General features: G+C 36.8%; 1 protein-coding gene across 2 annotated transcripts in view; it reads right to left on the bottom strand.

The window, feature by feature from the left end:
• Nucleotides 1-19,050, bottom strand: part of CACNA2D3 (calcium voltage-gated channel auxiliary subunit alpha2delta 3) — a 1,005,807-nt gene that overhangs the window by 564,851 nt on the left and 421,906 nt on the right. For both annotated transcript variants that reach the window (XM_051978988.1, XM_051978997.1), the window contains exon 6: nt 5,542-5,673. In XM_051978988.1, coding sequence (XP_051834948.1) covers nt 5,542-5,673 — 132 coding nt within the window. The remainder of the gene's footprint in view (nt 1-5,541; nt 5,674-19,050) is intronic.

Raw genomic sequence — 19,050 nt, 5'->3', positions numbered from 1 at the left:
TTTATGCACATGATTTGTATACTATGCAATAAACTCTGGAGGGAGACAAATGTAGATATGTTCGTTTAGATATTCTCTGAGCTGCCAAACCTGGCTACTACATGATAGTTAAGACAAAAGGACAAACTCAGAAACAGGTAAGTTGTCAGCAAGACCAAAAGACCAATGGTCTATAATCACATCTACCATAGATTTTATATTAGGTTTATCCCTGAATCTAATTTTTCCTGTAGGTTGATACTTATTGACTTAAGAAAAAAATATAATTATCTACTATATGTAAGGGTATTAGGCAACGGGAAGTGTGTGTATGCATGTGGGAGTATATAAGTTTGAGTAAGGCACAGGACCTGTGCTCAGAGAGTTCGTAATCCCTAAAAATACCCAATGGCTCATGACTCATATATTTCTGAAAAGGACACCATATTGTAGGAAGGTTAGGATTAACCTATCTTGAAGATAAAATTCGAGAGGTTTCCATTCTGCAAGGAGATAATAGGGTATTTCTGCACTTTTCCTAAGCTACCTATTTTATCCTCCATGAAAATTTTCACCTTCACTTGTCCGTCCTTTCCTTTATCAATCTCTTGAAAGAATATGCTCGATTATAAATGAATAAGTTACAACAGAGACACTATGAAAATGATGGACTGGAGTTTGGGGAGATCATTTTCCTGGGGCTTGACCTGTTGAGTGGGCAGAGGAGCGTAACTCGGCCATCAGTCACCACCGGTCTGTCACCGAGAGTGAGCCAGGAAGGAAGCTGGGTGACAACATGAATACAAATGGTGACCGAATTTGGGATATGGCCTTGATTCATCAAAATCAAAGTGGCTTTTATAGGGTTTCAATGCTAAGGAGTCTCTTGGCTTGTAGATTATCACACTTTTTGCCACTGATGACTCTTAGCTAACTTTCCCCTTTCTTGTAATATATGCATGTCATACAAAGGATGATGGAAGAAAATAATTTTACTAGGATCCTCCAATTCTTTCTCAACATTTCTGAAACAAAACCCATTTTGCAACTGAAAGGCCATCAGCAAAAACCTGATGGAAGAACCTCAATTTCAAGCTTAAATTCTGAAAATGACTAACTCTGGGACAACTGATAAGTCACTCAATGATTTCAGGAATGCTTTTAAAAATTAAGGTAATATTCTGAATCCAACTCTTCCTGTGCAACAAGAGAACTGTTTGGTTCTGCACACATATATTGTATCTAGTGACATATTTAACATGTATAGGAATGCTTGCCATCTGGGGATGGGGGTTGAGGGAGGGAGGGGAAAAGTTGGAACAGAAGTGAGTGCAAGGGGTAAAAAATTACCCAGACATGGGTTCTGTCAATAAAAAGTTATTAAAAAAACCAGAATTTACCTTGTATGTACCCAGTGGCTTACGTGTCATATCCCTGATTAAAATGTAAGCTCTTTGAGGGTAGGGATCATTTTGATTTTCTTTGTATTCACAGTCTTAGCACAGTGTCTGGCTCAGACTGTTAATGAATGCCCATTGATTGATTCAGTTTCCTCTCCTATGAAATAAAAGTAAATCTGGAGGTCTAAAGTCTCTTCCAGTTCTCAGAGTCTATAATCACAAGAAAATCCCCCTTTCAGGGTGGAAAGGTGCCAGAATCAGCACTTCCTTTATGGAAATTGTGCAGGTATTCCTTAGTAACATCAGCAGTGAGGAAATCATTCACTGTTTGTGTGGAACTGCTGACAGAAGCCTTTTGCAACATGAACTGAAGGAACCATGATAAATTTCAATAGGGTATCCCAAATTCCAGTGGCACAATTAATTTTTTTTTCTAAGTAAGATATAGACTAGACTGGAAGAAGACTCAGAAGTCATGAAGCTGCTTGCCCTCAGGTTACAGCTGAAGAAACTGAATGACCAGCTCAAGATCACTCAGATGATAATAGTCTCATCAAACTAAACCTAGAAGGAACCTTACAGGTCACATAGTATAAACATATTACAGATGAGGAAACTGAGGCCCAAAGAAGAAAAACAACTTGCTTTAATAATAGCTTAAATGGGACAATAAGATGGTACAGTAGTTAGAGCACTAGTCCTGGAATCAGGAGAATCTGAGTTTAAATCCAGCCTCAGTCATTTGACTCTTACCAGCTGGGTATGTCACTTAAGTCTAATTGGCTTGTCAAAAATAGTCTATGGAAATTTAGGAAAATCCTGTAAGTGGGAATCAATGGATCAATTAAGTGTTATATGTATCCCATCATTATTCCATCATATTATTGTTCTATGGGAAATGATGAGCAGGATGCTCTCAGGAAAAAAAAAATACTTGGAAAGTCCTCCATGAACTCAAGAGAAATGAAATGTACTGTATACAAAATAATAACAATGTTCTGGGATGACCTGCTGCAAATGATTTTAATATTCTCAGTAATACAATCAACCATGTCTACTGTGAAGGACTTCTGATGAAAAGTCCTATCCATCCCCAGAGAAGGAACCGATTATGTCTGGATATAGATCAAAGCATTCTCTCGTTCTCTCTCTATCTTTCTCTTTTTTTTTTAACTTAATTTTTTGAGAGTTTTTATTTTCATTAGGGTGAGAGATCTATGTTTTTTTTTTTCCACAACTTGACTTTTAAGGAAATGTTTTGCATAAAAAAAAGGTGGTTTCTTAATTGTAGGTAGGGATACGAAAGAGAATAAATATAACAAAACTAGAATAAAGGTAATATTAATGTGCAGTTTTCCAAGTCAATCTGCAGCTGGCAGCATGGTTTAATGCCCATTTCTCTTTAAGTCTGATATCACTAATCTTAGGTTTTCCAAGTGCTTCCCATGGGTTATTTCATGTGTCCATCATAACAGTAATAGCTTACTGCTATTATATTCTCTATTAGAGATGAGGTCACTAGAGCTCTGAGAATTTAAGTGATGTGCTTAAGGTCATACATCTAATAATGGTCTGAGGCAGGATTCCCACCCAAGTTTTCCTGACTATAAGCCTAATCCCCACTTCTTAAGCCATATCACTTCTCACAGAGTGGAATGATAAAGCAAGGATTCAAATCCAGATCCTCTCACTTCAAATCCAAGCCTCCTTCACACTCCAGTAGGCTCCAGTGAAATGTCTCACCAGTAAAAAGTCTCATCTTCTATGAGGATTTTTGTTCCTGCCTTTCTAAAGTTCCAGTAACCAGAGCTTACGCTGGCACATCCAGCTAGGACAGATCAGGCCTGGGATTATCCTCCTTCCTACCATTGCTAAATCCTACTCCAAGGGTAAGATTTTCCTTGGTTTTCCACATGGTCTTCTTCCAAATTCTGCCATAATTTCAGCAGCATCTGTGCTCAACTCTTTTTTCCCTTCCTCGGCTTTCAACAGATCGCAATGCTGGACCACAGCCCCTTTTAGCCCAGTGTTCCCTGTCAAAATGACTGAAGTCAACTGTTTATTCTTCAATTTCTGGAAGCCTTGAGATGGGTTGTGTGGGTGTGGCTAGAGAGCAGAGGACTATGGGATGGCCAGAGGAACCTGCCATGAAACTGTCAGAAAGAGATGCCTTCCAGGATGGGTGCCCTTGCCAACAATACCACCAAGGGGGCTGACCACGGGAAACCTGCATTTAGCGTACTGCACCGAGATAGCAGGTGCTTGTTTTTATTTAAGGAAAACATAAATGATTCTCCTTAATTGCTCTAAGATTATATGGGGCTTTCTCTTCCTTTTACTTCTTTTAGAGGATTTCTACAGCTGGAATGCCAGTAAATTGTAGCCCGAAGTCACGTTCTTACAACTTGTAAGCAAAATTAAAACTTCCCGTTTTAATTAAAATTCTAACAAAGCCAGAACGAAATCTCCTGCCACCACAGACAAGCAGCAGCTCAGGAAAGCCCCGAAGGCCGCACCTGCTTGGCAGAGGGAAACTGGGCAGATTCTCTGACAAATAGGGTCCATTTGGATGAGTTGTGCTGCTGGCATTTTTGGATCATGTTGGTTGTAATCAGTGGCTCTTTCCCAATTGCTGCTGAAGATCACACGAGGAATGATTTTTTTTTTTTTTGCAGGCTCGTATCTTTAGGACAGGATAATTCAGGATGGGTGTATCTATCTATATCGATCCTGGGTTTTAGTAGGCTGCCTCCAAGGTGGTTTGCATCCAAGGAACCAATCAACGATTCAATAGAAAGTATATTGAGCCTGGGCAAGCCCTGGTTTTCTACTGCAAAAACAGAAGTCACCCTAGTCTCTTATAAACAATCCTCTGCGACTTCTCTGCCTCCAATTCTTCAAGGACTCGTGAATTCAATGGGGCAGGGACTTCAACCAATACAGATCATACTGTGAAGGTCAGAGGCATGTACAATAGAAAGAAATTATATTTGGAGTTGGGGCTTCTAGGTTCAAATCCTGACTTCCCTTTCCATGACCCTCAGTTTCTCAGTTGCAAAATGAGTTTGCTAAGAAGAATGAAAATGAGGCTGGAGAAGTCATATGGCTTACCAAGCAAGTAAGTGACAAAAGCTAGGCTTGAACTAAAGCTGCAAGCTAACACACTGTAGAACCTGCTTGTTAACAAAAGGATGGAGTCAAGCAAAATAAGAAAAGGAAAAAAAAAACAATAAAGAAAGGGATATAGAAGGAAACATAAGTATAACAGTCAGAGGTGATAGCTGAAGGCCTTCATCATGGCTCAAGAGAAATTTATCATCAGCAACATTCTCAAGTTTAGGAGGAGGAAAAAAAAGGGAGGATGGGGGAAGCTGGGATTTCAGGTACTTAGAAAGCTTTGGGCACATGGATATTATTCCAGTGGTGAACATATTTTGTCTGCAGCAAGGCATAGATTGTTATATTTCTCTTATTAAAATCCAGCTTTGAATGTTATTTCTGAAACTAGCTGAGTAACTGGATGAGTCATGTTACTTCATCTGTAAAATGGGGAGAATAATAGCACCTATCTACCAAGGTTGTTGTAGGAAATATGAGATAATGAATGAAAAAGCACCCCAGAGTTGCTAGCAAGAAGTTATTAAGGATACAGCATTAACATATCTGTGTCATAGTAAAGATAATGAGGGATTGTGCTTTTAAAGTTCCTTTCAGTTCTGCATCCATAAACCTATGATCTCTTGGCCTTAAAGGTGGGTTTTTATGAAATCATCTAGACAAAAATTCCACTTTCTTGTGGTCAGCTTCTAGATGATGAGTGTTCCTGGGGGAGAATTCATAGTGAAATTCTGTATTTTCCTCTGGATTTCTTCTGGGCAAACCCAGCAAGATCTGCAGGAACTCATGGTCTTCTGCTATTAGATTTTAAATTGAGTCAAAAGTTTCCTAAGTATAGAGATTGTGTCATTTTTATGTATCCATCTCCCTAGCTCCTAGCACACAGTAGGGACTTATTCAATATAAGCTGATTATGGCTTCCACAAATCCAAGACCACCTTAAGCCATAGTCAAACAATAGGACAGGAAGCAGACAAAAATCTAAGGAGGAAGGGGACAAAGACCTTGATGCTGTCTGGCTCCAAGTCTATTTTTGGTTACTCACCTGGATACTGTCTAAAGAATCCTTTGGCACTTCCAAAATACTGCCATATCAGAGAAGGGTCTCGGTCAAAATTATCTACAAACACTTTGTTTAAGGACTCTGACCAGTACACGCCATTGACGATCGCAGGATCTGAAAGAACAGAAAAGAGAGGAGACAAGAAGGGAGTCATGTTATAGATCCGCTTGGGCCAAGGCATTTCCTCTAGTGTGAGATGGGACAGAGAAAGACAATCAATAAGAGTCTCTGCGACACCTTCTTCCTGCCATATCCTACATCTGTTCAGGAGGCCATGGCAGTTTCTGTTTTGAAAGTCCCATTTTTGCAAGTGAGTATTTTTGTCATTAAAAAATCACAGATCAACCAAATTATCCCAGTGTAAATGGATAGATAGCAGCTATATGCAGGCTAATCATAAAGAAAGTACATTCAGTATTTTCCACAATCTGAGTAACCCTCAAATATCTTGAAATAAGAGTATATAAAGTAACATTGCCTTATATTCAGAAGATTACTGGAAACAATTAGGAAGTGGGATAGATGTGAAATCGTGGCCTTTGACTCTAAAGAAAGGAGTTCGTAAGGTCAACTCTGATGTGATCTGTACCTTAAGCTAGAAGGGAATTAAGAAAGAACACGAGTTCAAGTCTTGTCCCTGACAAATACCATCTTATGATTTTGAATGAGTGTCTCAAGTCATTTCAAGTCAAGTACCCTCTCAATTGAATATTTGCAAACAAAGAGGGAGGTCCAGAGTTGAATTGTAGTTGAATTTTCTTTTCTATGGAAAAAGTAGTAGTAACTCCTAAAGCATAATTTGGACCATATCTCTCCCTTGAAGCTCCAATACCTATTATATCTAGGATAAAATCACAAGACTGACAAAAATCTTACAGGGAAACTCTGTCCAAGGTATTTAGTCAGTTGAGTGGTGCAGTGGATAGAGCATTGGACTTGGAATCAGAAAAACTCAGCTTCCTCAGTTCAAATCTGGCCTCAGACACTTACTTACCTGTGTGATTCTAGGAACGGGACTTAACTCTGTTTACTTCAGTTTCTCATCTGTAAAATGGGATGAGGAAGAAAATAGCAAACCCATCACAGTACTCTTACCAAGGCAAATGAGGTCATAAATAGATATGGTTGAAACAATTCAGTACCAGTGACAACAGTTAGAGCAGTAGATAAGAGCACTGGACCTAGAGTCAGGAACACCTAAGGCAAACCTAATCTTAGATATTTACCATTTGTATAACTTCTGTTTGCCCCATTTTCCTCATCTATAAAATGGGGTTAATGACTACACTTACTTCACTGTGCTTTTTGTGAAGATCAAATGAGATAATGTTTATAAAAACTACTTGTTGCCGTGCAATCTCATATAAGACACTATATAAAAGCATATTTCTTTCCCTTCCCCTATTTTATATCTATCTGTTGTCTACAGGGAATATAATGGTGGTCAGTATATTCCTTACAACAAAATAGCAATACATGAAATTATGTTCTGTTACTCTGTTAAATAACTAACTTTGCCATTAGGGGTTACTTTGTTGTCAAGAAAGAGAGCTTTGGTTTCCCTTATTGTATTTGGCACAATTGATCAGTTCCTCACCATAATGGGCCTTCTAGGTGGAACAGTAGATATAGCTTAGAGTCAAATCCTGGGTTCATAGACTTATTAATTGTATGTTGTCATTCAGTTATTTCAGTCACATCCTACTCTTTGTGGCTCTGATTGGAGTTTTCTTGGCAAAGATTCCAAAGTGGTTCACCATTTTCTTCTCCAGGTCATTTTACAGATGAGGAAACTGAGGGGAACAGAGTTAAGTGACTTGCCAGAGTCATCTAGCTAGGAAGTGATGGAGGCCAGAATTGAATTTAGGAAGATGAGTCTTCCTGACTTGACCTGGAAGTATCCCACCTACCTGGTAAGTCACTTAATTTTTATCAGCCTTGGCTTTCTCATCTTTAAAATGGGAATAATAATCAGATCTACCTCGCTGGGGATTTGTGAAGATCAAATGAGTAAATATATGTAAAGTGCCATTATTATTATAATGAATCGCTATTATGCTAAATCAGGCATGCAATGAACTAGAGATTACAATAATGACAGGCATTGACATTAGACTTCCAATAAGCTGGGTTGCCAGCAATATTCTGAAGGCCCCATTCAGAGGGAGCAGAGCTGCCCAATTTTCACTTCTTGTCTTTCAGTGACAACATGCTCATTCATCCTAATTAGAACATATATAAATAATGAATAGTTCTCAGTGATAATTAATTCAGTGCTTGTAACTACTAGAGATAGAGCCTATAAATATATGTGAAGTGCTGAAATAAGATATCTCCCTAAATATTTCCATTTTATAATGCTTGTTTACTCACTATTTGATAAATGGCGCGCGTGCGCATGTGTGTTTATGTGCGTTTTCCAAAGCCTGGTGATACTGAGATGGGAGAGACGAATGGTATCAATGACTTATTGCCCACTGTCCTTTTAGGAAATATGAAATTAAATGAGGGAAACTGAATGTGTCATTGTCCAAAGCAAGTCTTGAAAGTTTCAAATAGAGGCCAGATGGCAATCTTGGGTATAAGTATGCTTGAAGGGCAAATCCATCATGAGTCATATCACACACACACACACATATACACACACAATCTCTCTCTCTCCTCTCTCTCTCTCTCTCTCTCTCTCTCTCTCTCTTTCTCTCCAGATCTCCAGCCCTTGAAGCTTAAAACACATAGAAATTATCAAAACCAAAGTTAATCCGACCAATTTCACCTGCTGCCAAAAAGCCTTATAATCCCTTTACTGTTCACAAAGTGCTTACATACTTAATGTATATACTGATGTACAATGTAATGAACTACCAGAAGTTCATAAGTACCTATAGGGTCAGGAATAGAGACACTATTTCCTCCAGTTTACAGATGACAAAAGTCGTCCTCCTGGTGTTCCTGTTCACACAGAGAAACTGTCAGAACTCCACTCCTAGACGGTAAGTGTTATTTCACATTTGTCTTAGTCTTCCCAGAATCTAGCATAGTGTCTGGCCCACAAGAGATAATTAATAAATGCTAATTGATAAAATTGAAACCTAGTTGAATCCATGATCCATTCTGATATGAGAGCTGGTAATTAAATGATCACTTAAAGGCATTTATTAAGCAATTTAATATATTCTAGGCATTGTGCTAAGAGGTAGGAGTACAAAGAAAGGCAAATGCACCATGTCTATGCACAGGGAGCTCATAATATAATCGAGGGATGGCTTAGAAATAACTATGTACATACAAGATCTTTATAGTGCAAAAGACAGATAACCTCAGAGGGAAGGCTGAGCATGAGCTGGGGAGTTAGAAAGGTCTCCTGAAGTATGTGGGAATTGGGTGAAATATTATATAAAACCAGGATGCAGTGTAAAGAAGGGAAATATCTCCAGAATAGAAGACAGAATGGAGAGTTCCGGCATGAAGTCAAGAGTTCCTTGCCAGGAGCTGGCAAGCTATTCCTAGTATCATAAACTCTTCTAGATCATATGAACTGGCAGCCATGATTGGTACAATGGGAATAATAGTGTAGCAAAATCCAAGTTTGGCTTCTGCCACTCACTAACTCTGTGGGACTTTGGGGAAATCATTAAATCCATCTAAGTCTCAGGTTTGCTTTGTTTTTTCAACAACAAAATGAGAATAATAATATCTCAGCTAACTTCCTCCAACGATTCAATTTAAGTGCCATCGCCTATATCAGGAAATCAGCAAAGGAAGTCTCCTTGTATTTAAAGAAGCCTGTAATGAAAGGGCCCACCTTTCATTTTCTGTAAATTTATTTCACTATGTTAAAACATAAATTTTTGGAAGGCAATATATATATATATATATATATATATATATATATATATTGCTTTTGAAATTATAGCTAATTCAAGATAATCACCTAAATTAAGACAAAAGAGACTTGTTTTAACACTTGGCTACTTCCAAGCCATGAGTGAGATATGATTGTAGTACGAAAGTGAATCTTCACACAGGTGCGCTACAGCTCATTTCCTGAACCAAATTAACGTCTAGAATAAACCATCAAGAAGTAGATTTTTCCTTGCTATTAACCCAGCACCTCTGCCACAAATAGACATTAATCATGATTGACATTGTAACTGTAAGTAACCCAAAGAAGGGGAGCTCAGTTCTGTGCATAGCAAACTTTCTTTTAAGCCAGGAAGGCTGGGATTGGAATTCTGCCTTGGACATATGATCCAGCATGGCTGAGTAGTCCTAGGCAAATTATAGACCTTCTAGGTTCTTCCAGTAGGTTGTCTAGAATGTTAAGTGACAGAAAAAAGACTGCTCAAAGTTTGTGGAAATAAAATTATTAACAAAATAGATTCATAAAATTATGATTAAGGAAGAAAAACAAATAAAGAACATGTGAGAATGTGTTTGCCTGTGTACATCAGGAATAAGGAAGATATCTATTCCAAGCTACCTGATTTAGCAATCTCCCTACATCACAAGACGGTGCTTCTTTAAACCTCAGTCTCTTCAATTGTAAAATTAAAGACTTAGATTTGCTTGCTTTTGGAGGCCTTCGGGCATACGATTTATGATCTATGGAGATGTTCCAGTGATGCAACTTGATATCCAATGCAAAGATATTATTAGGGTATACAATGAGACATGTATATATATGTATATGTATGTGTATTTGTATGTGTATGTATACATCATATATATGTATCCAGCCATTAGGGGAACTACTTTTCCTTGATTTTAGTCATTTGTTATAAGAAATTTCTGAAAAAAAATCATAGACTTTTACTTAGGAAACTCAGTGAAAAGAAAGTCATCATTTTCCAAGGCAACCTCTTATATTTGAGAGATTGCTGTCATTGTTACCTAGTCATTCTTGACATCAAACTGAAATTTGTTCCTTTGCAATCTCTCCCAATTGCTGCTCCTCTGGGTGGCCCTCTTTCCTATGAAAGTGCTTCAAATAATAGAAGTGAATGATCATATTTCCTCTGAATCTTTTCTCTTCTAGACTAATTCTCCCCGATTCCCTTAATAGATTCTCATCCAGCTTAGTCCTTCACCATTCTTGTTCTCTTTGATCTCCAACTTCTTAATGCTCTCCCTACACTGTGTTAATCAAGACTGATGATAATATTCCAAATATGCTAAGGAAATGGCACAACCTCAGTTGTTGTTGACATTGTTATTATTGGTCAGTCATTTCCACTGTGTCCAACTCTTCATCTGGGTTTCTCATGGCAAAGCTAATGAAGTAGTGTGTCATTTCCTTCTCCAGATCATTTTATAGATGAGGAAATTGAAGCAGACAGGATTAAGTGATTTGCCCAGGGTCACAGAAATAGTGAATTTCTGAAACTGAATTTGAACTCAGGTCTTTCTGACTCTTATCCCACTGCTTTAATCATTAAGCCATATTGCTGCCCAGTAGGGGTTGGCATTACCCCTCTCTTAATGCAGCCCATGATTGCATTAGTTCTTTGTGGCTGCCATATTATTCATTGATAGAAAGTTGTCTTATATCAAGTTTGTATTTCATGAGATTGGCAAGATTTTTTTTTAATGCAAACTATTATGTAGTCATATTCTTTGTCTTCTATTTAAGAGGCTGACTTTTTTTTTTCATTTGTCCAACATGTCTACTTTGAAACAAGAATGGCAAGACATTTTAGCAAATGCTTTAGTGAAATCATGGTAAATATAGATCTATAGCATTTCACAGATCTACAAATTCAAAAATTTTATTTTTTAAAATTTTTTATTAAAGCTTTTTATTTTCAAAACATATGCATGGATGATTTTTCAACACTAACGCTTGCAAAACCTTGTGTTCCAAATTCCCTCATTTCCCCACCTCCTCCTGTAGATGGCAAGTAATCTGATATATATTATACACTTTAAAGATACAAGTTAAATCCAATATATGTATAGATACTTATAAATTATCATAGTGCAAAAATACAATCAGATCAAAAAGGGGAAAAATGAAAAAAGAAAACAAAATGCAAGCAAACAACAAAAAGAGTGCAAATGTTATGTTGCAATCCACTCTAAGTTAATCCACGATCCTCTCGCTAGGTGTAGATGGCTCACTTCATCACAAGATCATTGGAACTGGCCACAATTATCTCATTGTTGAAAAGGGACATATCCATCAGAATTGATCTTCATATAATCTTGTTGCTGTGTACAATGATCTCCTGGTTCTGCTCATTTTTAGCATCAGTTCATTTAAGTCTCTCCAGGCCTCCCTGAAATCATCCTGCTGATCATATCTTATAGAGCAATAATATTCCTTACATTCATTTATCATAATTTATTCAGTTATTCTCCAACCGATGGGCATTCACTCAGTTTCTGGTTTCTTGCCACTTCCAAAAGAACTTCCAGAAATGTTTCTGCACGTGTGGATCCCTTTCCCTCCTTTATAATCTCATTGAGATACAAGTCCAGTAGAAACACTGCTGGATCAATGGGTATGCACAATTTGATTGCCTTTTGGGCATAATTACAAATTGCTCTCCAGAATGGTTGGATCAATTCACAACTCTACTAACAAAGTATTAGTATTCCAGCTTTCCTACAGCCCTTTCAATATTCATCACTATCTATCCCTGTCTTTTTAGCCAATCTGCAAGGTGTATAGTAATACCTCAGAGTTGTTTTAATTTGCATTTTTCTGATGTATAGTGATTTAGATCACCTTTTCATATGATTAAAAGTGATTTCAATTTTTTCATCTGAATATTGTCTGTTCATATGCTTTTAACATTTATCACTTGGAGAATGGCTTGAATTCTTACAAATTTGAGTCAATATATATTCTAAAAATGAGTCCTTTATCAGAATGCATGAATGAAAAAACTTTTCTTTAGTTTATTGCTTGCCTTCTAATATTGTCTGCATTGGTTTTGTTTGTAGAAAAAATTTTAATTTAATATAATCAAAATTATCTATTTTGTGTTCAACAATGAACTCCAGTTCTTCTTTAGGCACAAATTCCTTCCTTATCCATAGATCTGAGAGGTAAACTATCCTTTGTTCTTCTAATTTGCTTATAATATCTCTCTTTATATATAAATCATGAACCCATTTTGATCTTATTTTAGTATAGGGTGTTAGGTATAGGTAAATACCTAGTTTCTATCACACCAATTTCCCATTTTCCCAGCAGTTTTTGTCAAATAGTGAGTTATTATCCCAAAAGCTGGGTCTTTGGGTTTGCAATCTATAGATTACTTATAGTTATTGACTATTTTGTCCTGTGAACCTAACCTATTCCACTGATCAACTACTCTGTTTCTTAACCAATATCAAATGGTTTTGATACCAGCCACTTTATAATATAGCTTTAGATCTGGCACAGCTAGGTCACCTTCATTTGCATTTTTCCATTATTTCTCTTGAAATTCTTTACCTTTGGTTCTTCCAGATGAACTTTGTTAATTTTTTTCTAGCTCTGTAAAATAATTTCTTGCAGTTTTATCGGTATGACACTGAATAAGTAGATTAATTTAGTTAGTATTGTCATTTTTATTATCTCAGCTTGGCCTACCCATAAGCACTTAATATTTTTCCAGTTGATTAGATCTGATTTAATTTGTGTGGAAATTGTTTTGTAGTTGTGTTCATATAGTTCCTGACTTCGCCTTGGCAGATAGATTTCCAAATATTTTATATTATCTAGTTAGTTTAAATGGAATTTCTCTTTGTTTCTCTTGCAGTTGGACTTTGCTGATAATTATCTTTTAAGATACTTTTTGAATTCTTCCAAGAGAGCCTTGTGAAATAGGGACCAATTCATGTCACCCTTTGGAGTTTCATCTGGGGCTGATTTGCCTTTATGATACTCAGGGTTTGAAGTCTGTTCTCTTTCTCCATAAAAGTTTTCTATGGTCAGAGTTCTTTTTGTTTCCTTTTTTTTTTTTTTAAGATTTAGTCTGCTCTTAAGGCAAAGGGGTGACAGCTGCTTTAGGTTGCTCTGGGGCACAGTGCCGCTGACTAACTCCTGGAGTGATCAGGTTCTGGATTTTTTTCTGGGGTTCAGAGACTCACTATTTGCCTTTAGTATTTGCTTTGCATGTCTCACAGCTAATTTTCTGATCTGCTGGCTTGTAACCTGGGCAGAGTAGCCTAAGAGTTTTCCAATAGATTCACTGGTATGGCCCCCAACTTCCTGAGCTGTGTCTGAGTTTGGCTGCCTCTTCCTTCCTTCCCCTTCTCCCCCTTCTCCCCCCACACCACCTGCCTGATTTAAGCAGACCTTTTCTAAAGTTCTTCCAAAGTATCTTCTGCTGGAAATTTGTTACACTCCAAACATTTGTAGGTTCTGTCACTCCAAAACCAGTTCAGAGGCTTGATCTGGTATTGAACTGAGGGACACTAGAAGGAGCTAAGATAAAGAGGTGTCTACTCTCTGCCATCTTGGCTCTGCCCCATGAGACTGACTTTTAAAATGTAACTACAAGACTTTGTATTTATCTATAATAAATTCTTGCTCATTTTGACCCAGTGTCTTACCATCCAAGACCCTTTTGGATTCTGTACCTGCTATCCCATGGGTAAGCTACCCCTCCTACCTTAGTGTCTACTACACATTGGATGAATGTAACACCTATGCCTTTATTGAAACAGTGATAAAAAGATTAAGCTACTTAGCATTGAGCACAGGCCCTTAGGCAAGCTCTACATTTGTCATCCAATCCTATTTGCTCATACCTTTTAAGATTATTGCTCAAAACTGTACATTCATATTTTGAGAACTGTTTTCAATAAATGCCAAAGCTGTTAGAAAGTCTCTTCATAATCCATGTGCTCACAAGTCCTCATGATATATTTGTCTTTCTATCTCATGCAATCCTGTTTTACTGAGAACTAACCCTTCATAACACTTGATAGACACAGAAAAAAGAACTAAAATCCTCACAGTAGCAAAATGGAAAGAAGAATTGAGTTGGACATCAAACCATTCTCTTTCCAAAGGGGTTTCTAATAATGACCCCGTAAGAAAGCAGAAACACAGGCCCAGAGCTGGTGCAGTTTGATCAACTCCATCCCATCCCAAACCTGTCCTTGCCAAAATCAATAAGAATAAATCAAAATGCCTCTTTAGGCAGAAAGAAAATATTTATGGGCCTAGTTGTGTGAATTTAAACAAATCACTTCAGATCCTTGGACTTCAATTTTCTTATCTGCAAAAAGAGTTAGGTTAAATGATGTCTGAAGTCCCTTCCATACTTAACATTCTATGAATCTCAAGAAGGACTAAATCCAACATTTCCAGGTACTAGTTCTTTTTTATGAGATCAGAAGTAAAAAAAAAAAAAATGGCCCCTGAGCTCTCTGGATGTTAGCCCTCATCTTCAAAGAGATATTTCTAACTTTTGTTTGAAAGGATTTTTTTTACATAAACCTAAAAGAGAAAGAAAAATTTAAACATCGCTTGTGTCTATCTTCTCGACAGTTTTGGCCTGCAGCGACATATGATTTTTGTGTTACTGCCTCCATGTAGATGCTATCAGTTTTTTATTGATATTTAATATAAACACAGCCTTGAGGCAAGCAGGTACATTGACAGGAACCTAAAATATAATTGCAAAAGAACAGTCCAAATGCATGTAGCAATTAAATGGCTGTCATAGATATTATGGGCTGTAAGATATAGCACAGAAGGCTGAATGAGGAAAAAGCCAGATGATGGGGATGAATGGGGGAAAAGGAGGAGGGTGGAAAAAATGCATCATGGGAATTCAGGCCTTGGATTTCTTGGTAGTTTGGCTCTGAAATAAAAAAAAAATCTAGGTTTTCTCTTTATAAGGATGTTCTCTGTGGTTGTAAACCATGAAACACTACAATGTCCAGGAATTCAAGCTGAACATCACCCAAAGGGCATTGGAGAGAAATATCATGGATGTGAGGAGAGTGTAAAACCATACTAACAAAAAACTTTCCAGGAAAAAGTTGGAATGATTTGGAATGACAAAAAGCTACTGGAGCCAAGCAAAGGTAAGACACATCCATTGATATTACTTCACTCAGAAGTGAATTTGGAAGAAGAGCAAGCATGAGAGGAAGAACAGAACTCCCAGAGGCATTAATATTGAATACTTTCAGTCTCACATTTTTTGTGAATCAACTCCCTGTAAGGATGAAGTGCAAATAGCACTTCAAAAAGCAAAAATTTTGTTTTTTTAATGGAGCAGAAGTTGTTTTTGGTTTTGGCCATAATTTACTTTTTCATCAAGTATTCCTTTTCAAAAGTTTATTAATATCAATTAATTAACCTATAGTTGAGGAGAGCATCAGATGAGAGCTTGTGAGTGTTAGGATTTGAAACTCACAAGCCTAAGACTGTCTTTAAAATCCTGGTGGAGAAAGTTACCAGATGTACTATGGGAAGCCAGTCTACCAGGCTTAGTGTGGGACATATTAGAAGAATGAGCCTAGAGAGGCTGCTACATTGAAAAAGCCATCCATCTCTAGTAAAATGTAAGCTCTCCATGCTCATGTTTATCCTTTCAGCTCCTCGAACTTTCCTTGTGCATCGTTAGCAATTAATAAGTATTTGCTGATTGATTCATTGATAGAACTGTACTTTGTCCCTTATTTTGATAGGGGACTACATACTCTACTGTTTTGAAGTGCTTATCTCCATAAATACCACTGGAACATCAGTAAATTACCAAAGCAAAGAAACACAAAAATGAAAATGAACAGTTACGATGACCCCAAATTCATCTCTACTAAACTCATTAGAAAATTTGTCTCCTTCCAGTTTTGCAGAGGTGAGGGATTAGGGGTATTGAACACTGCAAAGATTGTCAAAAACAATTAAGATGTGGGCTAGTCTTGGGAAATATTTGTCTCTTTCTCTCACCTTCCCTTGTTATAAGATTCTAGCACACAGAAGAAGGCAAAGAACACATGTTGATAAATTAATGTAAAATAAAAATTTGTAATTGGTCGGTCATTTTTCAGTCACATCCACTTCTTTGTGACTCATTTGATATTTTCTTGGCAAAGATACTAGAGTGGTTTGATATTTCCTTTTCCAGCTCTCAAACAGCATTGAGTGACTGGCTTAGGGGCACATAGCTAGTAAGTTGATGAAGCCATATTTGAACTCGGGAAAATGAGTCCTCCTTACTCCACACACTATGCACTCTATTAATTGTGCCATCTCATTGACCAAAATAAAATCTACAAATAATGCATTATAAAAGAATGTCAGTTATTTGAGGACAAGGAATATTCTTTTCCCCCTGTTATATTCTCATTCTCTTCCAGAAGGTCTTAAATATAAAAGATACTTTCAGAACTGTTATTTAATTAAAATAATTCTTCTTCAGATCATATCATCATCATCATAGGGTGATAATTAAGACCTTCTTACATAGAGTTGGGAAGTGTATGAAAAGTAAAATATCATCTTCCCTTCATAAACTGACCATCAACTTAAAGCATCAGCAATGTATTTGATCAACAGAAAATCAGCATTATTATTATCCTTATAATTGAGTTAAATATTAGAAGTAATTTCAATAATTACATGTTAGGAAATCAGCAAGTATTTCTCAAGCACTTATTTTGTTCCAGACAAAGCACTGGGGATAACATAAGTAAAAATAAAATTAGCCTTGCCTTTAAGAAGCTAACATTCTAATGGGGAAGACAATATAATTAAATACTCCATCTCTCTTATTTCCTCTATTATTTCTACTTCATTCTGTTGAAGAGAAGAAAGAAACTTGGGGTATCAAATAGAGAATAGGAAAATGTGGGTTCAAGTCCCATTTATAAAACATACTACAAAAGGCAAGACACAAAACTTGTCAGTGACTCAGGTGACTCTCTAAGACAATAAAGTGCTTATCTTTGATGTCATAAAGTTTCTTCATCATGAATTTCCCACACCAATGAGATAGATCCACCTCAAAAGATCCCTGTTAAAATGCATCAAAGATGAGTTATTAAGTAAAAAAAAACAAAGTGATTTCAGGTCATCTCTAAGGAAGCTTTGAGCTTTAAAGATGTTTCAGAACTAAAAGTGCTTGTGAAAGCCTGACACTTCCAGATGAAATCAGACAAGCTCTGTGGGTACCTTTGCAGGCAAAACCAACCCCAATGCTGAAGAAAGCAGCCTCTCCAGTGACCAGGCCTGTCACTGGAAATGTGATTAGCATGACAGCATCAATTCTCCATGGAACCATGCTATTCTTGAATGATGGCACTGACTTCTTGTAGATGTTCGCAAATTAATTTAGTGGTAATGTTTTCTCAGGTATGCTGGTTAAATTTATAGGTCTGAAATCTGTAAGTCCATTTTGCTTTCCCAATTACCACATGGTCATCACGTTGTAACTAAACGCTGATACAAAGTCATCTGCTATAACATCTCCAGCTCAGTACAAATTGGTTAATAATTGCCAATTATCTACTATGTAAGAGGTGCTGTTTCAGGTGCTGAGGATTCAAGGACAAATAACAGCATAGGTTATAAGTTTGAGTAGTTTACAATACCTATGCTGTTTTTCATCCTTGAATTATTAACCAATTTATACTGAGCGATGGATGTTGTTTTATTGTTTATAGATCTAGTCCTGGAAGACCTGTTATAGATGAGTGAATCCAAACCCCATCATTTTACAGATAAGGAAACAGAGGCTCAGAGAGTTTAAGTGGCTTTCCAGGGTTCCACTGATGTTGTATCTGAAGAAGCATTTGAAATAAAGTTTTTGCAGCATGTATACCACAAGAGCATGATATAAGGTGGTATTCTTAGTGGTATTCATTAGTGGTATTAGGTAGCCAGTGATATTTCACCTCTGAGATTATAGAGCTCCAAAATACACATTATGAAAGTTTTGGCAAATTTCAAAAAGAAATCATCAGTAGTCCTAGGACATCTTGGGCCAGTTTTTCAAATTTCTTGCAAAGGAAACTGTTGAATCTTGTAGAACAAATATATTCCCATATATCAAGGATCTATGATCTCAACTTACAAAAGTAATGTTTCTACCAGTGCTGATAAAAACTTATTTGTGCCTTCTTATCCTATGTGACACTTAGCTATTCCTTTCCACAATATAAATATACATATTGAAATACTTTACTCTAGAAGGATATTAGTATATTTCATTAGGATTGTATATTAGTTGCTTATGGAATTCCCAGTTATATTGATGAAGGCCACTAGTCTTTATATAATTTGGAGTGTAAGTAGCTCAGAATATGAAAAGGTTAAGTGACTTTCCCAACATTATACAGAGTGGGATTTGAATCCAAAAGTATCTTGCTGCCTTTAAGACTAGCCTTCTATCTACTATGCCACAGGCTGACAGATGTTATATTTTGCCACACTAGAGAAGCCAAATAAAATCTATACATTTAATTTTAAAAAAATAATGAGCATTAATTTGTGTAGTATTTCAGAGAATTTGGTTTTGATTCTGGCTTTTTTCGAGGAGG

Source organism: Antechinus flavipes, chromosome 1 (assembly GCF_016432865.1).
Source record: "Antechinus flavipes isolate AdamAnt ecotype Samford, QLD, Australia chromosome 1, AdamAnt_v2, whole genome shotgun sequence".
NCBI lineage: Eukaryota > Metazoa > Chordata > Mammalia > Dasyuromorphia > Dasyuridae > Antechinus > Antechinus flavipes.
The sequence above is the reverse complement of the archived record's forward strand: the minus strand, read 5'-3'. Positions and strand labels throughout refer to the sequence as shown.